Source organism: Trachinotus anak, unplaced genomic scaffold, assembly GCF_046630095.1.
Source record: "Trachinotus anak isolate AG129_WGS33_773 ecotype Australia unplaced genomic scaffold, CSIRO_AGI_Tana_v1 ptg000008l, whole genome shotgun sequence".
In the NCBI taxonomy this organism is placed as follows: Eukaryota; Metazoa; Chordata; class Actinopteri; order Carangiformes; family Carangidae; genus Trachinotus; species Trachinotus anak.
Window position 1 is genome coordinate 26,277,627 of NW_027273859.1, and position 24,260 is coordinate 26,301,886.

Here is a 24,260-nt window from a genome sequence, read left to right on the forward strand (position 1 = left end):
TGTTATTCAAATGTGGAAAAGTACAAGATTATAGAGCATAAAAAAAATACAGTGATTAATAAAATATATACTTTAAAAATATATGCAATCTCAGAACCTGAGGTTGAGCTCCACCCAGTGATTTTATAAACTTAAACAGGAAGTGAAATTGCTCTAATGTGTAGTTTTTGTTTGGGAAAAGTTGAGTCTTTTCATGGCTTGAATTTATTTTAATTCTAACATCTTTCCTTATTTCTCTTTCTGATTTGTTTCTGAATTGTTGTTTTTTCCTTGTTTGTTTGGGCTCTCATAAAAAAGACTCTTATTTGTGTCTATCTATCTATCTATCTATCTATCTATCTATCTATCTATCTATAAAACAACTATAAACCTATAAAAATCTGTCTTGTTATTTTATAAAATAAAGAATACAAGAAATGCAGCACATTTCCAACACTGGAATAATTTGTGCTAAAAGATCAACTTAATTAAACAGACTGTGCAAAATGAGAATAAGCACAGTACTTCTGTGTTAATAGACTTTCTCCACAACATTTCAGAGACAATTTTTTTACAAATAAATATGCAGCTAAAAGGAAAAACAGATGCAAAAATAAAATTCTGAGTCTTTAGTCCTCTAAAGAGGAGTGAGACTATATTGACTGACTTTAGAAAGTCAGTCAACATGAAACAAGCAGGTGTTTCTGGTAAAGATCTTGTCTCTCTCTTAAATATCAGTTTGTTTTGTTTTGCATATGAAACAAGAGTTTTGAAGCGATACAAGGTTTGAGAGGTTTTCCCCGCCCTCAGATGATCATCATGTAATCCTCTCACCAATCTGAGAGCTGGAAAATCCCCAGAGCTGGAGATGTGTAGCTCTTCCCCCTGACTGATATGTGAGTGTGAAGCTGTGGTCAGGCGTGAAGCTCTCTGACAGGGATCCTGCTGCAGAATCCGGACTCTCGTTTTCCTTCTTGCTCTTTACAGTTCACGCTGTATTTCTTCTAACTTCTCTCTCTGTAGGAGTCGGTCAGCCCTGCCTCACCTGCAGCTGGTTCGACATGGAGCAGAGAGAGAGACTCCTCCCGAGGGCCCAGAAGAGAGACCACATCTCTCCTGTACTGGCCTCTCTTCACAGCCATGGCGCCTCAGATGTTAAGACTCTTCTATTTGTTTTCAAAGGTCTGGCATGGACTGCACCAAGGTCACATCTCTGAGCTGATCGTGTCCTATCCCTCCTCCACTTCCCTCCTTAAATTGGAGACTGTCCTCCTGTAACAAACAAGCCCATAGGTTGTTTGTGCAGCACCTTATTATGACCCATAGTTATGTTTTGTTGCTAGGCGACATGTAGTGGTTGTAGTAATGATGACAGGAGCAAAGGGAAAAGTGCGGTGACGCAGTTTATAGAGCGACAAAGTCCACGTCAGGAGGAGGTTGGGGTGGATGGATGAATATGACACAGGAGAGCGGTGTTCGATTCCCATGTGAAAGCAGCAGTTTATGTTGTTTCTATTATCCAAGACTGTTCCACAAAGTTTGTAACCATGACAACAAAGTTCATCTAATGTTGAGGAAGTACTTATTTTAACCCATCATCTTTTCCAAAACAGCTATGACAGTTATTACAGTAACCATGGTGACGCTAGGTAGTCACGCCCAAGTGACACCCACCATGTTGTCACCCATTGGTTTGTGACCTGCTCTGTCAATCACACGGTAGCCCCGCCCTAATGCATACCCTGCTTTATCATCTATTTTCCTCTAAATGGACCATGATTTAAAAAATGAAGATCATCATGTTGTATTGAAGAAGACTTGAAACTAGAGATTGAGACCATAAACTCATTAGCTGAGGTAATAAATCAAGTGAGAAGTGGGAACATTTTCCCATAGACTTCAGTACAATTGGACTTCTATTTACAACCAGTGGAGTCGCTCTTCAGCATTGGCTTCACTTTTCAGACCTGGATTCTCCGTCCATTTTTATACATTTTTGTACTGCTGCGCTCCTATGAATTGTATCAGAGGGTTGAAAAATGATTTGCTCTCTGTGCAGTGCTGCTGTGTTTTTAAAGATTTTATCTGGACTTTTTTTTTTAATACATTTATGTGACTTATTCCCGTAAAACGTTGACTGCAGGACAGAAATGTGGTGAATACTTCCTCTAACCATATTTGGTGTCATGTCAAACTAAATGTGTCAGTTCTTCAGAGCTGAGTTTTTTGTTAAATGTGGCCCTTTAATGTCCCAACATTAGATTCAGTATTTCTCCTTCTCTTGTGTGGGAAGAATCTTTGATTATTCTGACCTGTGCAAATTCAAAGTTAAACCCTGTCAACATGATTTTTCTCTGAATCATCCACAGTTGCAGCAGGTCAGATCGTTTGACCCTGACTGACACATGTTTCCACTGTTGTAGTCAGAATATGACTTGTCACCTGATTGCATCAACATAACATGAAACAACTTCGAAATTTACACCAGCACTTCCGCTGTGTTGAGAAAACAGGAAGCAGATTCACTCTGTGGGGTGAGGAGCATGCGGCTCATTATCACACTGCAGGAACCCAGTTCATGTCTAAGAAAATCAGCAAAGCTTCACATTCAACGTCTGAACCATGAGCAAACGAAAACTGAGTAAGTTGCTTGTTTTCTGATGCTGTTGTCCAAATATTTTGGACATTTGAGGGATTTTACTAAAATTATAATTAGAGAAACATGACATCCTTGTAAAACATGATATCACATCTATTGAGTCCTTATTATATAACAGGAATAACAGGACCCTATATGGCAACACAACAGATAGTGGACTTCTTTATTTTAGAGGCATAATTTATCATTTTGTGTTTGTCTGTTTGTTTGCTTGTTTGTTGTGATGATAAATATGTTGATCTAGAAAGTTACAGAGGTAAAAGTACCAATACTTTAATGTCAAAATACTACATTACATGTGAAATTCCTTTATTCAAAACCATATAAGTATCAAAAGCAAATTTTACTGTAAGTATCAAAAGTACACGTTCACATTCTGCAGTAAAATGCCTCCGTGACTGATTCTGAGTCATTGATGCTTCAGTTGTATTTAACAGTTAGGCGGTTTAGTCCAGCACCTTTAGTCAAGTACTTTATTTAAGTACAATTTTGAAGTACTTGTATTTTCCATTTTTTCACACAACACACTGTTAAGGGAGACTGTTCTCCAGAAAGGAAAGTGCGGTGACGTACAATATAGAGCAATAAAATCCACGTCAGGCTGAGGTGGAGGTAGATGGACGGCTTGTGGTTGTACACCTCTGTGACTAGTTTCTGATTACATCTACATCCCTGTTTATACAGTCATATAAAATATTATCCATTTGTGTGACATTTTGTCATAATTGCTGTGTGGAGTCTTGAATAAGGGCCAAAGTGTTTTGTGAAGTCACACTGACCTTTGACCTTTCTTAATCATTGTTCGTCCTTGGCTCCAAGTGAATGTTTGGACCAAATTTGAAGAAATTCTCATACTAATACGACATTCAAAAAGCCAAAACCACATTTGTGAGGTCACCATGACTTCGACCTTTGACCACCAAAATCTAATCAGTTCATCCTCGAGTCCAAGTGGACATTTCTGCCAAATTTGAAGAAGATCCTTCAAGGCCTTACTGAGATATTGTGTCCACGAGAATGGGACAGAAGGACGGAGGGACAACCTGAAAACAGTATGCCTCCAGCCCTGCTGTCACCGGCACAGAGGCATAATAATTAAAGTTTAGGGAAAAGTCTGAGAAATAAACACACATTTGTGCATAAGAACTTTTTTCTCTTCTTTTCTCTTCTTTTCTCTCCCATTTATTGTCTCATGACCCCTCAGATGTATCTGGAGACCCTTTGGGGGGCCCCTGGACTAAACTAGCAAACTCAACCTTGAGCTTCTACCGCAGTGAAATGTTACTTACACACACTTTAAATAAATTTAGCTGATGATACTTTATTTTGAAAGGACTTTTACTTGTCATGGAGTATTTTATGGGTACTTTTACTGAGGTCAGTGGTATATTTGTCTCTGAAATATACAGTAGTGTAAATGTTGTCAGTTACTTTCCACCACTGGAAACTGAATTCAAGCAAAAGCAGAGAAGATCTTTTATGATGAGTCAGAGAAAACAGGCTGATGTAAGTGTGTTTGTATAATCCTATAAAAGAATGTGATCTATTGACACTTGTGTCACTGTGTGATAGTGTGTTTGTGTGTGTGTGTGTGTGTGTGTGTCGGCTCTTTGTCCGCTGTTCCACTTACAAACAGTTTTGTGGTCCATTGTAAATGAGGCATAGACGTGTCTTTGTGCAGTTTGAATGGACAGTGTCTCGGCTACTGAGTGGAGCAGAGAAAAGACAGAGAATGTCTGCAGAGAGGACAGCAGCTCACTGTGCTTCTCTTTTTCTGCTGTTAGTTCTTCATTATTGAATCTCACCCATGCTGCATCTGAAGGCCGTTCATTCAGTCCAGTGAGGCCTGAAAACCGGGCGAAAGCTTTAAACAGTAAAAACATCACAAATCACCATGCAAACTGGAATTAGCCTCAAAATATATCTTAATGTGGAGAGGTGCAGTCAGAGGCTCGTTGAGCAGCCTGGCAGCAGTGCAGAGATATTTCCTTAGTTGATAGCTAGCCTCGCCCTTCTAACCAATCACAGAAGGCCAAGGTGGGACCTCACAGCTGTTAATCAATACATGAGCTCAATTCTGGGGAAACTACTCCTCTTGCACAAGCTACAGGAAGATGTATCACGAGCTAGCGAGCCTCTGATTCCTGCATCAGATGAGACACAATGAGGATGCAGGTGGAGGCGGGGAGAGCTTTATTTATTTGGCTCGATATCACAAATCACAAATTTGCCTCAAAGGACCTAACAATCTATACAGCATCCATCACCGTCTGTCCTCAGACCTTCAAACTGGACAATGAAAAACTATCACAGAGGAAAAGTTTAATGGGAACAAGGGGGGAGGAGAGTTTGTTTTCAACTCTCATGTTGGTGCTAGCTTGATTTCCAAAACTTGCATACTGTAGCTTTAAAAAGTCTCGCTCAAAGACTGGAAGCAGGGGGGAAGTGTTAGCCTAGCTCCATCAAAAGAGAAAAGAAAACTCTTGAAGACTTCTTTGTTTTCTTTACTCAAGACTAGTCTGATGGATTTTGTTTAGTTTGTCCAAACCCCAAGTCCACTTGAACTGGATCTTATGATACTGTCCCTTTACATCCCATAAAAATCCAGCTTCCCAATAAAAGTCAGTGCAAGTTTCTATCAACTATGACCCCAATCATTTGCCTCTGAAAACTTACATATTTCTCATGAAATGTAATATGTATGACTTCAGGAGAAAGGTCGGTTATTCTTGAGCCTATCAAGAGTTCAGCTCAGTTAATGTGCTTCATCAGGACTTTGTGGGTGTCATTTGAACAGACGACCAAACCTAATGACCAAACTGGTCATCAGCTTTCACCAGAATCTGATTCAGATGCTGTTTAATTGTAATTGATGCCAGGAAGTATGTGACATCACCTTTTTCCAAATGAGAATTGTGCAAAGAAAACGCAACTGAAATTTCTTCTGTCAAATGGCTAAAACAAGAAGAAAAATACGTTTATGGGGTCTTGAAGCAAATAGGTTTAGTTGCTTAAACCATTTTTGCACCACAAACATTTGTAAAATAGATTTTGGATTCGTGGTGGAAATATTAATAATATTTTCATTGTCCTGATTTTTCCTTTTGAAAGAGTTAAAAAGCTACAAGAATAGATAATAATTAAAAAAAAAAGCAGCTTCTTTGTATCTGCACCTCCAGCATCTCCTTTCATTCTCCTTCTCAAAATCATTAGTCTATATTTAGCTGAAGAAATAAATACCCATCAGTGTGTTCAGAGCCTAACAGGCCCCCGGGAGCAGAAACATAATCAAACATGGCTGAGGTCTTGAGGGGCTACAGTTAGAATAGAAACCGATGAGAGTTGGAACTGATGAGGGCACAAAAACATTCCTCCGATGACTCCAACGCTAAGACAACATTTCTGTTTTTTCACAGGACAAAGTGAAAATTAAACGTTTGCAGCTGCTGGTCCCATGTGGCCCCACATTATACTTTAATTGTCCTTAAACATATACGACTGCAGGCCACAGAGGGAATCATTTGTTACCTGACTGAGGCCGTGACCCTGAGCAGGAATAAACAAGTGGTTGGATGAACAGCGAGTCAGATTAGTAGAACTTAAATATCAGATATTAAATCTTCCTCCACCAACTGTAAGTCATTTCCTGCAGTTCATCATTCAGATTCTCAGATCAGACACTCTCAACATCACAGTCAGGACCTGTAGCGGCCTGAAATGTGTCAGAGGAGATTTGTAAGACAGATAAAATATTATGCATAAGGTATTTGGCAATTTAAATGATAAATACATTTTGAGATATTGTGTAACATCATCTGTTTATCAACCATTTTGACCCTTTGTGCTTTTACCGAATACAAAAAAATGCTAAACTCACATGACGAGAGGAAAACTCATGAGAATTTGGAGACCTAGTCAAAGGTCAGAAAGGTTCTAAAAACCCTGTGTTATCTTTAACAGGAAATAGACTCAAGGTCCACAGCCTCTCTAGCGGCCACATGAGGCTGTTATTTTTTTAACAAATCTGCTAAAACGAGTCTCCAGTTTGTCCTGAGGCTGGCAGGCCCAGTTCTGCATGTTAACATATAGCATGTCAGCACATTAACTTGCAGAAGTACACCAGCCATTAGGCTAATTTTAGAAGCACTCGGTCATGAACTGAGGAACTAGAGAAGTAGAAACTTTGACCCAATTGCAAAGGTTATTATTGTACGTTCAGATTTGACAGCTAGTTTTTGCATAAACTTCCAATGAGCCAGCTGGTGAGATGATAACAGTATATCCTACAGCCATGGACAGAGTGCGTGATAACAGGCCTTTGGTCATTTTGCATTTCTTTGTGGTTGTTTTGTGTCACTTTGATCAACTTTCTATTAGTTAACATCAATAACTGTATGCAAAGATGGACGACATGACATGACAGCTCCCTGGGGCCCCCCTGGCCCCCCTTGCTGGCCTGTTCTCTGGTAACAGATTCAAGGCAATCAAGGCAATTAATCCATCAACTGTAGAGAGAAATAAGAGTTCAGTGTGAAATATCTACAGCTCATTCTTTTTTAAATGAATTCATTGTGTTCATTTACACACTGAGACTCGATGTCATTACAAAAAAGTGTTTGGATTATGCTGAAAAATCAAAGTTTGTAACAACAAACCCTAATTAACTGCCACCAACTCTCCAGGTTTCAAGTGGTTTGGGAGCCTCACCAACCTCTCCACCCGCCGCTCCCCAGAGAAAGCCAACGTCAAGACAGTCCCGGAGCATGATGGGAGCCTCGGTGCCAAATCAGCAGCAGCGGGGGACCAGTTGGTGGATGACATGGAGTCCTGCCTCCCCAGCCCCAGCTACGCCCGCTCCAGCGACATGTACACACATGTGGGCACTGTGCCCCGCAGTGATAAGCAGAAGAAGAGCTGCAGGGGGCTGAAGGAGAAAAAGAAGAACAAGAAGAAAGAGGAGGAGGAGGAGGAGGAGGAGGAGGAGGAGGAGGGGGTGACTGGAGGGCAGAACCAGTGGAAGGCGGGGGAACATGTCCGAGACTCCCCCCTGCTCAGTGCCCTGTCCAGCCTCAGTTTGACCAGTCTGGACCAGCATCTGTCTGTTTCTGCACCGGCCTGGCTGCTGCCCACCACCCCATCACCCACCAGGGCTTCACCTTTAGCCTCAGCACCTGAAAGCGTCTTCTTTGATTCTTCAGGAGACTCCATTAAGAGCCACGGAGCTTTGTCAAGGAGTAAGGATGATTTAGAAGCTGGTAGACCAGCAGAGAATCTGTCAAACATGCCACATAATGGTCCCAAAGTGGTTTCCTCGCAGGATCTGTACGTGCCGATGGACCCAATAGCTGAATCAGCTCGCAACCACGTGGACGACCAAAAAGAGAGGCAGCAAACACAGGAAACCACAAACCCTTTGAACATCTTGCAGGAAGTAACGAATGTTAACAGGTGAGGAAAGTGTTTAACAGCACTCTGAGAAGGTGTAGTGATGGTTCCAAAAATAGCCCGTTGTTTGGGTTTTGAGCTCCTCTTGTAAACTTACGGTCAAATCGTTGTCCAATATTGACTTTCACATCTTATTTTCTTAAGAATTTGTCGCTGCAGAGAGATTATTTCAACCTTTTTCTATTGCAACTGAATATCAGTGTCTTGTAGAAAACAGAATAAGAAAGAATGCTGCAGTAAAAAAAAACTCTTTGTATTGTAGGACATAAAAGTTATGCACTGGAAAATATTTTTTTTAAGAAATGACAAAAAAGATTTGCATCTAGCAACATGGTTATTAATAATAGAATAATTTTAGTCCATATTTGCACTAATTAGAGCTCCTGCCACTAATAAAGACCCTTTATTTTTTTAAACTCTAATGTACACTCTTGTTTTTCAATAATAGATTTGATTAAACCAAATCAAAAACTATTCATTATATTAATTCATATTTTTTTATTTGACATAAAAATACAATAAACGCATTAATTTAATAATTTATTCTGTCACAATCTATTAATTTAATTGTTTTTTTTCATATCTTATATTTAATTAGGCTATTCATGTGATCCTGTGTGTTACCACTACTGTTTGAAATTACAATTATTACGAAAAAAATTGTAATTGTGTGAATGAAGTTGTGCTTTACAGAAAACTTCATTAAAAAGTCACTTTTCAACGTTAAAGTTGTAATATTACAAAAACACATTATAAAATGGGAATGTTTCAATAATGCTATTAGAATAAACGAGTAATACTCCCAATTATGTTCTAATTACCACCTAACAATCGTGATTAAATTACATCAAATTACATTGGACACCAGTGGTTGTCGCGGCGCACATGCGCAGTGCCTCCCCGCCTGCTCGCTGCGGTTCAGTCAGCTGGAGGAAACTCAGCGGCAGCTCGCGTCGGACTGTGCGGGACAACATGTGTGAAGTCGGGGACGGGATCCGTGGGTCGGTCCGCTGCGGGGAGGGAGAGAGGAGGTGAGAGAACATGTCAGTGTCACCTGTCACCTGTGGACCTGCCCAGGACTCATCTTCAGCTGGGGCCGTGTCTGCATTTGAACTTCAGTCGGTGGTTTGGTGACTGCATGTGGTCTGTGGTTGATGCACTGAGAGCGGAAGCAGACACCTGGTGTAAGTTAGTCTGATGCCATAAAACATGAGAAGCTCCTGACCAGTAAAACATTTACAACTAGTCGACTTTGAAGTCTGTGAGTTACCAGGCTGGTCATTTCTCTCTCTCTCTCTCTCTCTCTGTGTGTGTGTGTGTGTGTGTGTTACACCAGCCTGAGTCTGGACTGGACTGTATGTTACATAAGAGGAGGAATTTGATCCTGCTCTGGCTTCAGTCAGAACAGTGATAAGGCTTTTTGGCAGAGATGCAGCAGCCTGTTTCCCTTCATCCTGTCTGTCTGACCTGATTCACACCTGACTTTGACCGCAGGCCGTCACACTCGGGTGTGAGGGAGCTGAGACACTGCTGGCTCATTGACGTTCTATGTAGTGGTGGGAAATGAAGAGATCAGAGTTTGCAGAAGACGAGTAACTGTGCCAATAACACTGATAAACCAGTCGAGTGAATGTCCGGAGCTGCTGGCAGATACTCAGTCATGGTGGTTTTGTGGTCCAGTGTTTCTCATGTGGGTTAAAGTTCTCTGCAGGTGTTGTTGCTTGTGACGACACAAGGGAGCAAACACGTACTAATTAATTAAAGATGAAATATAAACTGTTGGTCAGAAGCTTTAGAGAAGCTTTAATTCAATGTCTCAGTGTTTCTCAAATATAAACTGTAGAACAGTGGTTCCCAACCTTTTCCAACTCATACTTGAAAATCTCAAAAATGTTTGCAGCCGACCTCCGACCCCACAACAAGAAATTGTCCAAAAAATACATTTTAATAATAATAATAATGATGATGATGATCAAACATTCAGACTGAACTGAAAGCAGAGGAAGCTCAATTTTTCATTTTTGTTTGTTGGGGGACGGATCACTTGTTGATTCACTATCTGTCTCTTGATTCTCTCTCCTTTTATTACTTCCTGTTGCTAACCGCTATATAATCTTTTAGTGTGTAATCAGACAGAGATGGTAAACAAATAAAGGATGTGGTCGGTCCAGCAACAACATAGACGTTTCTATCACTGTTTTACTGCAGTGATAGGCTTTAATATGAGAGGGGGAAAACACAAAGTTCAGCTGCTCATTAACATAAATATCTAATCAGCCAATCACATGGCAGCTACTTAATGCATTTAGGCTTGTAGGCATGGTCTAGACGACCTGCTGAAGTTCAATCTGAGCATCAGAGCGGGAAAGAACGGTGATTTAAGTGACTTTGAACGAGGCACGGTTGTTGGTGCCAGATGGGCTGATCTGAGTGTTTCAGAAACTGCTGATCTACTGGGGTTTTCCTGCACAACCATCTCGAGGGTTCACAGAGAACGGTGTGAAAAAGAGAAAATATTCAGTGAGCAGCAGTTCTCCGCGAGAAAACGCCTTGTTGATGCCAGAGGTCAGGGGAGAATGACCAGACTGCTTCTAGCTGATAGCAAGGCAACAGTAACTCACATAACCACTCGTCACAACCAAGGTAGAGCATCTCTGAACGCACAATTCCATTTCTGCTGCGACATTCGGATGGTATAGGGTCGGAATTTGGCTTCAACAATGTGAAAGCATGGACCCATCCAGCTTTGCATCAGTAGTTCATGCTGCTGGTGGTGTAATGGTGTAGGGGTATTTTCTTGGCAAATCTGGAGCAACTGTGTGATGCTGTCATTTCTATACGGACCAAAATCTCTGAGGAATGTTTCTGGCACCTTGTTGAATCTGTACCATGAAGAATGAAGGCAGTTCTGAAGGCAAGAGGGTTCCAACCAGGTACTAGCAAGGTGTACTTGTGGGTATGTGTGTGTGTGTGTGTGTTTGTGTGTGTGTGTGTACAACTTTTCACTAAAATTGTAATGTTTTGCAAATGATTTGTCGGCTCACTTGCAATACCTTCACGCCCAACCAGTGGGCCTCTTTGTGATCTACTGGTCTTAGACATGAGCTAGGCTCCGTCCACACGTACTCTATACTAAAAAATGACGAGTTGATCAGTGGGTTGACAGAAAAGTAACATTTTAAAGCAAAAATGCCAAAACTTCACCCGTTCCAGCTTCTGCAAAATGTATTAGTTTCCCAGTTTTTCAACTCAACATTTCTGAGCTTTTGACTTGCTCAGAAAAATAAACAAACACGTGAATATGTTGACTTGAGGGAATGATGTCAGACCTGTCGACAATGAAAGCAGCCTCACAGTACTCTCATGATGGAATAATACTCCAATAAACTCAAACAGTTCAGGTCTGAAAGCTAAAGTTAGACTCATGGCTCCTTCTACAAGACCGGGTCCACATGATGGAGGGTGATGGACCAGTCAGAGTTGATATTGTACTTGATTAAATTAGTAACAAATTAGTGATTAATCAAACTATGAAAATCCAAATGATGACAGAGGCTTTTGGGTAGTTTTGCTTTTGTAATGCAGCCTTTGCTGGGAGGAGCAAAGGCTGCATTACCAGAGTTGATCTCAGTTCACTTCAGTTTTCCAGTTTACACATCATTCAGAGCAGAAGTGGTGATGAGGCTGACGTTCACCTTCATATAAAACAGCTCAACTTTTTCCTCTTTCTGTTTGTGTCTGTTGTGAACAGCTTCTGCTCTGTGTGGACACATGAAAGTAGGGTTATTGTTATGGGTTATTATGGGAGCTGGTGTCTTTGTGTGTGTGTGTGTGTGTGTATGTGAGAGAGTGTGTGTGTGGTGCAGTGGTGTAAGAGCTGCTGGCTCAAAGGAGCAGGAAGTGCTGTAAAACTTGATGCTGGTTTGGGGAACGCAGCCCCGAGGTGGAGGGAGTCTCCCCTTGCTGGGTTCAGAGAGCAGCTGAGTTTCTCTGGACCGTGACGACTCTTTAGAGACTGACAGACTGGTTTCAATCAGAAACTGAGAGTCTATGCACCGATCTCATACCACATCATTTACATAAAAAAAACTCTATAGTTTCACACCTGGATAAAACAGCAGTTTCCTGGAAATCAACTCTTCTTCACTGCTCTAAAACTGAAGAACTGGTTTCCGAGAAAATAAACTGTGTCACAATTCAGTGGCCACATCCTTCAGAGGATCCTAGCAACCTTAACAACATACAATTCTTTTCTCACAAAAACTTTTTAACAGTTGTATCGTTAGGTTTGAGCTGAAACTGAGCTGAAACTCAGTATTTAGATTTAAAAGTGTAATCCTCTTTTTCTCTCCCTCTGTGATGATTTTCATCACCGCTGCAAAATGAATCTCGGCCTTTGGGACAGCCGAGTCGCGCTGCTGCGATGCAGCCAGTCTTGAAATGCAGCCTCTGAAGGATGCGGGCCTCGAATTGAGACGCAGCTATAGAGTAACGTTAGCTATTAGCATAACTTTAGCAATTTGGCAAAAAACATTATCACATAACTAATACTTGGTGTTGAACCAGTGGTTGATTTGTAATGAGGCCAGATGTTTTTTCATGAACTCAGCACATACAACTTCTAACTCTGATTGTTTCATGTTCTGTTTTACTTTTGCTGATGAAATAATTGTTTCATAATCTCAGGAAACAAAAGTTGTTATGTCAGAATACACTGAAACATGCACGTCCTCTCCAGCCTCAGTTACCCAGTGTCTACCCTCATTGTCTAAAACAGTCAGGAACAGCACAAGTAATCAACAGCTGTGAACGTAGCTTTTGACTGTCAGGGAGCTTCTCATGTGGTATGTTTTACTTGTGTGGTCACATCTGTTTGTGTGTGTGTGTGTGTGTTTGCTGCCTGCTCCCAGAGTTTGTGTTTGGGAACAAAAGGTCACCTCCCTTGACGTTGCTCATGGAAACATGCAGCATGTAGAGGAAGAGCAGAGTGACCCTCCCATCGTGCAGCTTCGCTGACACAAAGCATCGCTGCTGTCAGGGAGAAACCGTGAAACTGCACTTTAGGTGTTTTCCCTTCTTTCTAATGTCAGTTGAAGAGTCTCAGTAGTCGTCTGTGTGCCGCGGAGCCTCCCAGAGCCTTCAGACTTGGTGAGAAGCCGGCTGCTGTGATTACGGGATGGACATCGGGGAGAAAGGAAGTTTCCTCTGCTTCAGTCCTGAAAAACAGACTATTAGCAGATATGAGGTTTCACACAGCAGTAGGAATATTCCCCATCCTCCCTGGAGAAGTTTGTTGTGTTGCAAGCTGTTGCTGGGCGGTGTCACATTAACTCACTGCTGCTGTCAGAGAGTTGTGCAAGAGGACAGACATACAGACAAGAGGCACTGGAATCCTACTGCTATTGCTACTGCTGCTACAACTACTGATACTGCAGTGTCCAGGGCTGGGTATTTATGTTAACAACCAAAATGTGTCTGTCACAACAAGTACTGGAAACTATCAAGTACTTCCACAATAAGTAATTTCAAGCTCGGCCCCCTGCTGCCTGAAAATGTGACTTAAAGGTCCCATAATTTACACTTTTCCTGTGTTTTTATCAGAACAGAGGATCTGACTTTGTTTTCTGACTGATCTAATAAAAATATAACTGATTTCAGGTAAACACTCAGAGAAACCAAATCCTGCAAGGTTGGATGGTGGGTCCAGGTGGGCGGGGCTTGGGACATGACTGAGGGCAGTGACTGCTTTGTTGTGACATCATAAAGTTACAGAAGTCCTGATGGCTGGTTTTAAGGCTCAGTTTCTGAATACAGGCTGTGTGCATTTCTCTGTGGACTGAGGCTTTGATACTTTCACAGTATTAACATAGAACCTAGACCTGCTTTATAATCACAAACACATGGAGATCTCACATTATACAATATGGGACGTTTAATGCAATCATTTAATCAAAATTTCACTGTAGAAACAATTTAACAACACCTGAAAACAACCCAAGAGCTAAACCCATAAATATAAATGAGACCAATCTGAAACAATAACCTGATGAAATCCTAACATACCACAAAAACATCTGCTGCCAGAAGGAAATGTTTTTAGCCATGCTAACGGCTCTGGGGATTGTAGCGCTAGTCTGAAATATCTCCACATCTATCAGTACTTTTTCCTCCAGCGCCACCAGCAGGTCAAAGCTTCCACTTATTCTCTGAAATAGCTCAAAGTATTGCTGTGCCTCGCAGAGACACTATCATGGCTGCAGACAGTGTTGCTGGATAAATTAGCAGAGACGCGGTTGCACAAATAGCTCCAGAGACAATAAGTGTGTGTCTGTACCTTAGTGTACGGGAGGTCAGGGAGGACCAGCTGGCCTCCCTGTCTTAGCGATCCAATGATACACAGTGTCCAGAATGTATCAGCACTGAGAGGACGCCTGCATTTCGCCAGGTAAGCCTTTAATGTAAACTTCTAATACCTGTGTTTCTTTTGTGTTGCAGCCGCCATGACTTGACGGACAGCAGTGGAGAGTACGTGAAGGTAAGCTCGCTCTTAACACGACCTCAAATCTATTTTCTCACTTCCCTTTGTCAGACAAGAAACTCTCTGTTTCCAGCAGAGGCACCAGTTTCAGTAAAGGTTCACTGAGAGCTTGTTTCTGATCCTCTACACACGGCACTCAGGTCCTAATTCAATCAGGGCGGCCCACAGAAAAGCCTCTGGGAATGTGGCCCTCTGCGGCGGAATACTTTGAAGCTGCACCGGTTACCAACGGCGACCGCGGCGGCCTCGATTCGGCCGGCAGCTCTGCCTGGAAAAGATGGAGAGAGGTGCAGAGAGCGAGAGGATTTCCAGTTCATTGACTTATAATTGGATACTTGACAAACACACTTGTCTGAATGGGACAAGCTGGCAATGAATGATAATGTTAATGAAATTAAAGCTATTCATTAGGGGCTTCCAGGTCTTTACCCCCCCACCCCCAAGAACTCACACACATGATGTCATAGGTCACTTTTGGGGACGTTACATTGACTTACATTCATTTCCTGTAGACCTACCCTGACCACTGACCACTGACCCAAAATATATCTTTTTTCCAATTGGGGACACAGCTTTTGTCTGCAACAGGACAAGCTGTCCCCAATTTGTCCCCAAAAATAGCCTATGACAGACGTAACACACACACACACACCCTCCTGTTTTGTTGTGGAAGTGGCTCTGGCCCGGTGCCAAGCCCTTGATTAACTGTTGAGTGGGACAAACCATTCTGTCCAAGCAGGAGGCCACCTGTATAACAGTAAATGAGGTGTGTGTGTGTGTGTGTGTGTGTGTGTGTGTGTGTGTGTGTGTGTTCCAAAACAAAAGCATTCCCAGCCTGTCCTCAGTGTAAACTCTTGATATACAGTAGGATTTTTTTTTTTTTTTTGAACAAAGACGCGACAGACAAAGCTCCGCTGAGTGATGACCCCGTCGCACAATGATGTTGCCATGGCGACAAGGCCAAGACTCCAGCATGAGTCTGGGTTCTTGGGCCCCTGGTGCCGCCAAGTGTGGATGCCAGTGTGGGAATGCCAGAGCTGTCCGTCCTCCCTCGCTCCCTCCTCATACCCCTCTGTCCTCTATTAACACACACTCACACTTTCACGCGAAAACAGAGCTGCAGTTTGACAAGATTTACCCACAATGCTTGTTTTCGTGGCGGACAAACGTTTCAAGCAGCTCTTCTGAGGAAACAGAAGAGTCTGGTTTGTTGCTCCAGATGCAGGAAAGTGGAAAAAAGCAGCAGATTGTGACGATGCCTCTGATGGGATTTGAACCCAAAGCTAGCAGAGGCTACATGACGGTCTGAAGTGGCTTTGTTGTGTTCTTTTGTCGGGGTTTTGTGTCTGATTGTGCGCCTGTGATGCCCTTTAAGTTCTCCAAAGGGAAGTTCTGGCTGGAGCCGGCGTCAGAGCAACAGAGGAAGCAGCTGGAGGAGGAGCTGAAGCTGAGCGGCACCAACCTGAAGAGCCACGCCTGGTACCACGGACACGTCCCCTGGGAGGTCTGTCTCACACACACACACGCACACACACACACACACACACACACACACACAGGATTTATCGTGGCTAATCTTACCCAAAAACTTAAATGCAAGTCTCTATTTAAAATTTTAGTGTTTTACAGTTAGATTTTTGTCCCCAAATGTGAAGTGAGCTCTCATAGTGATCACATTTCATTTCACGTTGTAACACAACTACACATACAACTGAACAACCCAAATTTTCAAATGTTTGTCTGGTGTTTTTGTTGTAAGTGCTGCATCTTGTTTGCCACACAAACGTCTAAAATCAGCCTTGTTTTGTTCGGAGTTACACCAAATGTTTTCACTGCTTAAATGATCTTTATGTTGCTTTTTTTCTAAATAAGTTTAATGAGACCAGGTATTTTCACCACTGGATCCAAAATAAAACTGGCTTTATTTATGAAGGACAGCTTCTAATTCAGATTGAGTTTCACACAAATTTTTTGTGGATTTTCCCTTTTAAAATTCTCAGAAGTCAGGGTCATGCAAGAGTTCAACCACAAGAGGGAGCTGTGCACAACCACCAGCTTTAAAGGCTTTAAAGTGTTGCTCATTAAATCCAGATTCATAAAATGTGGAGAAGAAAAAACAAAAACAAAAAGGAAGGATTCATCTAGGTAGCAGTGATAACACAGTAAACAGTCATTATTTATTATCTAATTCATCTTTAATCATCCTGTGATACCTGACGGACGAAGCATCTGAAGCATGGACTGAATATTAAAATACACCAGACTGACATGAGCATTAAGTCACATACAGACCTGAATCCTCTGTGGGATTACAGAGACCTGCCAGGACCTTCTGGACTGATCTGACAGTGTAAATGTATATATCTCATTAATCGTTTGAACGGCTTTAGTCACACGAGAGAGAAGAAGAGCTTCAATTTATGGCAGCCTGTTCCAATTAAATGCGGATTCAAACACAGTTATATATATAAAAAAAACAAAAGATAAATGTAACCTTAAAAATCTCTGCTTTGATTAATGATTTGAGTTGTTTTATTGTAATGTTCTCAGGAGTCTGATAACAAGTGTATTTCCATAAAAATGTCAACTAGTAGAAAATTTAAATGTCTCCTCAGGTGTCAGAGAGCCTGGTGGTGGACCACGGCGACTTCCTCATCAGAGACTCTCAGTCCAGTCGGGGCGACTTCGTCCTCACCAGCCGCTGGGAGCAGAAAACGCTTCACTTCCTCATCAGGAAGACGGTGATTCAGTCCGGCGATACGTACACTCGGGTCCAGTACAGCCTGGAGGGCGAGGCCTTCGACTCCATACCGGCCCTCGTTCACTTCTATGTGGGCAGCAGGGCGGCTCTGAGCCAGTGGAGCGGAGCTCAGATTCACCGGCCGGTGAACAGGACGCTGCCGCTCAGCTACCTGGAGACGGCCTTCTGCACCGCCGCCAGCCCGCCGTCCTGCCACCGAGGCCTGAAGATCGTAGAGGAGAGGGTCTGTCTGAGGAGGTGAGGCCTCACAGAGGGGCGGTTTAATCATCAGAGGAGAACAACTCACAGGGGATTTCTCATAAGCAATACATTAATATTTGCTCGATGTTTTATTTTCAGAGATTATAAATTTGCTATTCGTCGAAGCTTCACTGCAGACAGACAGGAAACATGGTCAGGAAACAAGAGGTTTTCACACAGATGTTATCAGGACGCCACCCAGACCACACTGGTTTCACTGAGCAGAAATCATGTCCAGTGATGCTGTTAATGATTAAGATCATTACCGATTAATCTGTGTTTTTTTTGATAAATTCATTACCTGCTTAGTTTATAAAATGTCAGAAAACAGTGAAAAATGTCCCAGAACCCTGTTCTTTCGGACAAACTCTCCGAAACTGCTGATTTTTCATTTTCAGTTTATAATGATGTAAAACAGAGAAAATCAGGAAATCCTCAAATTTGAGAAGCTTGAACCAGAGAATGTCTGGAGCTTTTACCTCATAAATCACTTCAACAATTCATCAGAATTATAGGAAATAAGTTTTCTGTTATTCGACCAGTTGATTTCCAAGTTATCTGTTTGGAGTGACCTCTTTAATCTCTTAGAAAAACCGAGCACAGAAGATCAGGTGGTGTACCTCAGGGTTTAGGTTTAGGGTTTGTAACTGTATGAATTCAGGTCAGGTCACGTAAAGGAAAAATGTAAAACCACATCGGGTTACCAGATAAACTGTTGTAGGTCAGTAATACACTGACGTTTAGTAAAACTCTAGCAGATCTTAGAAATGTCCGTTATTTTATTTGTTTTTGAATGAAAACAGTTGAACGGAAACATGCATCATACAACTACAAACAGTCATCATGCAGTCACCTGCAAAAATCTGTGTGTGCACAGTGCAACATCAAAAAGAAAATGCACAATGAGGTGATGCCTACACTTTGCAATCTTGAATTTAAAAAAAAAAAAAACTTTGCAGAGAGGTTCACAAAATAAGAGGGAATAAAGTTGAACAAATATAAATTAAATGCAGTGTCTCAGTCAGGGTGTGAAGTCCAGATACGCCGTTGCAGTTCTTTTTAAATGATGTTTGGCAAAACCTGAAGGAACATGATGCACTGACACACTTCCCCCTCATATCGTCTCATTAGTCTGAAAAAGAAAACATGAAACCAACTGTTTCCTGTCGTCTGATAACAATCTACAATCTCTCTCTCTCTTTCTCTCTTTACTTTTCAGTCCTTCCTCTTTCCACCACAAGGAGGCAGATGTGAAGAGAGAACAGGACGAGCAGACTCTGCTGCCTGCAGGAGAAGCCTCTCTCTTGACTCCATACAGCAACAACAGTGAGTTTAACACCAAACTAATGTCTTTCTCATGTGTGTTCTGATGAAACCTTTTAGAAATTAATATATTTAAAATATTGACATATATGCATAGACCATACAAATATTACCATTACATGTATATGTATGTTTATGTATTTATGCTTTTCCCAAAGCCTGTCAGTATATATTGATAATATATACAGTAAGATCCAGAAGTCTGAGACCACTTTCATATATAAATTAAATATATATCATTAACATATATGGTCACAGCATGTCATACAATATAAGAATTCATGATAAAGATTTTAAACAAATGTACAACAAATTCTACTTTGGATATTTCATATATGTTATAAACTGATATCTATCTATATCAAGAGGATGTATATATAATAATAATAATAATAATAATAATAATAATAATAATAAAAAATGATATGGAAATGTTTGCTGTAAAAATATGTTGTTTTGAATTATACTTTTAAAACAACTAAATTGGGGTTGGGATGGGGGGGGTCTCTGTGCACTCTGTGCTCATATGTCATAGCACATCAGTCTGCTGTGATGTAAAACAGTAAGTGAATGTGAGAAACAAACAGAAGCTGTCAGCCTTAAACAAAACTTCTCACACAAGTGCTATCTGATTACAATACCACAAAACTCATGCAAATTAATTCAGGTGTTTAACGAGTGTAAGAAGATACCAATAAGCTGCCGTCCTTTTGTAGTTCTTATTCAAGGGACCGAATAATAGAGTAATTTAATATGTCACCATTTATTTTTTTAATTCCTTTTAATACCCATTATTAAGCATTTCCACAAAATGTTCTGGATGTCTAGTGGACGCATACAGTTGTGTGGCCTGTGGTTTCAGACAACAAATAAAATTTTGTGTGTAAAAATTATAATAAGTGTAAAAATAAGCGCAAATAAGTACTATATATGGGACACAGTGTATGTATTACTGCAGCTAGAACACGTGTTTTTTATTATGTATTTGCAGTGGCACTTGGTAAAAAATTCCTCAGATTCTTGAAATATATGTAAAAATACATGAACTGAGTTCCACTGTAATGAAGTACATAAAAAGCAAACTAATCATAAAAATATCAAAAAATCATTTTGTTTTTATTTGCAGATTTCTTAAAACCATTATTAAGATGATCAACAGTATTTAATTATCGCCCAACATTAGTTATAGACAATCACAGGATACATTTGCCATTTATTTGATTTCATTTAAGTACGTGCATTTTGTTAATGAGAATAAGAAAAATATTCAAAATCCTTCACAATAGGATGTTTGTGGGTGCATTCAGCTATGCACTCAGGCATGTTAGGATACCAGTAAAAGACTGACTCAAAATACAGAATACAACAGTTTACAAATGTGATGTGACACAACTATCACCGCACATTCATCATTCCTTTTTGACTTTGCTTCTAGAAAACACTCTCCGCCACAAAAACTTTGTTGCTGAGATAAAAACAGTAAATACTAGCAAAGTAACTGCCAGCAGAAATGCCACCACATCAATCGAATGGTACTGGATCATGGACATCTTGTAAGACTGTGTCTTGAGGTGTGGAGCTCCCTTGTGCCTCATGACAAACTCAATCCAGAAAATGGCACGATCCAGTGGTTTCATGGGCTGATCTCTTTGGAGGTTGGACAGCGTCTTCATCTTCTCTCTGTAGCTCGGTTCATAGAGGACCTCCTTGAGCGCCGCCAGGAAGATGTCTTTGTTCACGGTTGCAATGTCCAGGACTTTGGCCACACCTTTTACTTTCATCCTGAAGAAGTTGTCAGGCTGGTCAAACATGAGGGGCAGGCCGACCAGGGGGACGCCGTGGTAGATGGCCTCCTGTATTCCATTGGTGCCTCCATGGGCCACAAACACTCTAGTCTTGGGGTGACCCAGGAGGTCGTTTTGAGGCAGCCAATCCAAGAGTAAGGTGTTGTTGCCAAGGGTGGATGGTCTTTTGCCTTGGTGCCTCCAGATCACCTTCTGAGGTAGTTGGGCGAAAGCAGCTGCAATGTCCTCAGTAATGTCCTCTGGAAGTTTTCCTACCAGGGTTCCCAGTGTCATAACAATGACGCCATGTTCACCAGAGCTTTGGACAAAATCCTCTAGTTCTTTGGACAGGGGCTTGGAGGGTTTACACTGAAATCCTGACATGTAGATGATGTTAGGCATTGTGGGTCGTGGGAACTCAAAGGTAAAATCATTTCTCATCAGCCAGATGTCTGCTGCTTGGAACAGCTCCATGTAATGTACATCACTGCCGAAGTAACGATGGACAAAAGGTTTGTAGTTTGAGTCTGTAACGTACCAAATTTGAAAACATGAAAAGAAATAGTAAAGGAAGTTCTTCATCCGTTGGCTAAATGTCATCTTGTCAGTCAGCTCTGTCCCTGGTATTGGGACATAGGACAGTGGGGATGGTGCAATTGCTTGGTGCCCCTCGCCCTGAACAGTCCACCTCACATTATAGACAAGTGGAAGACCCAAACGGTGACTCAGAAGCACCCCTCCACCAATTGCTGGGTCTGTCAGCAACACATCATATTTGGCATCAGTGAGGCTCTGCATCATTTGGGGATCCTCAAACATTTCCCCCACCATCTGAAGCACCTCATTATGCATTTTATAGAACTGGGTCATCAGCTCGTACTCAAGGGACATCCGAGTCCAGAGCGAGGCACCTTCCCGCCGCATGTTCAGCATTGTGGTTATAAATGCTCCAAAGCGTTGCTCATCGAAACCAGCAGAGGAATTTATAGTGATGGACTTGTAGTGAGGGGACTCTGGCTTGATGTACCAGGTGTCCGATGGCCGCAGCACTGAGATTTCATGGCCTCTGGAGTGAAGCTCCTCGATGATGACTTTCATGTTCACCCAGTGGCTTCCATCTACAGGGAACACCAAGATCTTCCCTCCGTTTACCAGGGGTGAGGAGCAGAGCAGCGCTGCAAGTGTCACCAAGGTTATTCCGTACATCTCTGAAAGAGAGGTTCTGACAAGAGATGCCAGGAAGTTAGATCTGCCCTTCAAATTTTCATTCAAGCCAAAACAAACTGGACGCACACTACAACTCTTCCGCTCTTTCTACAAAGGATTTTGATTGTTTTGTCAGCAAACTGAGGCACGCTGCTCTGATACTTATGTAACTCCTAGATTCAACTCGGTTACAGCTTCCTGATTACATAACTACACAGTGTGGGAACTCCAGTTTTGGAAGTCCCAGGAGGTTTAGAAAAGATGTTTGCATTTAGTGGACATTCCCTCTCTCAGGTTTCACAGCTTTGTGCTCATGGGTTCATGTGCCACACAGTAATGATAGGTGTCGGACAATAACAGCAGTGGCCTTTGAGGTTTGAAGGAGCTTTTACATATCTGGCTAACAAGTATTGGCTGCAGAATCCTCAGTGAAATTTTCAGCTTTATCTTCACAAACTGCTTCAAAGATGTTGATGTAATTTTGTTTGAGTAAAAATTAGTTTGTCTCAGGTTTCCTAAAGATAATACTTAAGTAATACTACCACCACAAATAATAATAATGTTATTTTTGTAGCATTTTCAATACTGAAATGCTATAAACTCCTCACAAAATGGTTTGAAACTGTTGAATAAAAAAATTGGCACATTTGAAATAAAAAGATAATGTTTTTCTTAAATTATGTCTTTTTAAAAATAAATTATAATAGCTTATAAAAAAGCTTTTGGAGACATGAGAGTTGAGAGCGATGCATTAAATATCCAAGACTTACTGTCATATATACAAGTGTATGTTCTCTCTGAATGAAGATAAAAGTCTTAACCTCTTACCCATGAGGTTTTCCTACATTTCTGTAAACAGGAAACCCAAGAGCTGACAGGATCTGTTTCTCCAGTGTTCTGGCTTTAATTACGTTGAACATCTTGGTTTTGAATCTATCTCATTAGGTATCCTGTGTCTGCGTATCCACATTTCTACACATTTTCTTCTCACAGTTTATAAGCTGAACTTTAGGAATCATGATTATGAACGAGCACAGTTTATAGTGAGGTTGCTCGGTGCATTCATAAACTGCAGTCCTGTTTTTGAGCTTGTGGAGAAGAAACATGTGGAAGTCGCTCGGTCTGGCTCTGTGAGACTTGGAGACTATCGCACCCATCTGCAAGTACTCAGGGTTGTAGCTGAACACTCCATTCATGCACATAAACAACGCAGTAGTAATATTCACATCAGATTTAGATTAACATACCTGCAACGTTGAGCTTCCAGAAACTCTTTCTCTGGTCTCGATTGTTTGATGTCAACACTTACTGAGAGCGTCCCAGTCAGAAGATTTCACATTTCAACATGCGCTTAGCGTTCATCCAGCAGCCTCCCTCCCAGCAGACTGGCAGGTAATAGGACCAAAGTTCAGAGTGTGTGTGTGTGCGTGTTTGTGTGTGTGTGTGGTATGCAGCAGCAGCAGCAGGTCGGTTACACAAGGGAGAGGTGAATGAGGGAGCCTCACGTGGCGAACGCTGAGCTTGAACTTTAGAAGAGATATTGAGATAACATTGAGTTAGTTGTTGTTTTATTTACTCATTTTTTAATGACCTATTCTTTGTCCTTTCAGTGCTTATTTTTATTATGTAGTCTCTGCTCTCTCTTTATATACTGAAGACTAAAAGAAGAAAAAACAAAAAGAAAACACAGAAGTAGCAATGAAAATATAAAATCGTACAGATAAAATAAAAATGATAGAAATCAGATATAAATGTAGAAAGACGGTTGAATTAAGATGAGATGATGAAAATCTTTATGTTGCACAAAACATAAAGTATTGTTCGTCAAGTCATTGTGATTTCAGTGTGATTTAAGTTGAAGTTCATTATTATGTAATCAAACACGTGTGCACGTGTCACATGCACGGCACAATCTACACAACCTTTAACTCCCACTTTCAACCTGTCGATGTTCATAAATGAGACAACTCAATCTCACCTTGCACACACACAGAAGGTGAGGTGAGGGAGTCATGAAATAAAATGATCTGCAAAAAGGTTTTATTGTATTTTTTTATCTACAAATAGGCATTAAATAAAAATCAAAGGGTGGGGAAACGTCCCCACTGTACGTGCTGTATTCAAAGTAAATTTTTTTTCACTTTGACATTAAAATTCTCAACGGTGAACAGACAGTGTTAGATGGTTTTCTTCCTTCTTCTCTTCTTTGTTTTACTTTCATTAAAAGTGTGACAGGCTTGTTAAGGCTGTGGTTGCCTTATTGACACAAAGTTAACATTTTTAAGTTACAACAATACACTGGCTGCTCGCTGCTGTCCCTGGAAG

General features: G+C 41.2%; 1 protein-coding gene and 1 pseudogene across 4 annotated transcripts in view; one reads left to right on the plus strand and one right to left on the minus strand.

Annotated features, from left to right (window-relative positions):
- Window positions 1–2,482: 2,482 nt before the first annotated feature.
- Window positions 2,483–24,260, plus strand: part of sh2d3cb (SH2 domain containing 3Cb) — a 28,469-nt gene continuing 6,691 nt past the window's right edge. The window contains exons 1-7 of one of the 4 annotated variants that reach the window (XM_071483862.1): window positions 2,483–2,620; window positions 7,321–8,086; window positions 14,579–14,618; window positions 14,762–14,908; window positions 15,997–16,125; window positions 17,237–17,619; window positions 18,842–18,948. In XM_071483862.1, the coding sequence (XP_071339963.1) occupies window positions 2,602–2,620; window positions 7,321–8,086; window positions 14,579–14,618; window positions 14,762–14,908; window positions 15,997–16,125; window positions 17,237–17,619; window positions 18,842–18,948 (1,591 nt within the window). In that variant the 5' untranslated portion in view covers window positions 2,483–2,601. Of the gene's footprint in view, window positions 2,621–7,320; window positions 8,087–8,925; window positions 9,115–14,578; window positions 14,619–14,761; window positions 14,909–15,996; window positions 16,126–17,236; window positions 17,620–18,841; window positions 18,949–24,260 lie in introns of those variants that run through there. The other 3 variants (XM_071483863.1, XM_071483865.1, XM_071483866.1) reach the window with 3 other exon arrangements.
- On the minus strand, window positions 19,889–23,341 carry LOC139624606 (UDP-glucuronosyltransferase 2A2 pseudogene; annotated as a pseudogene).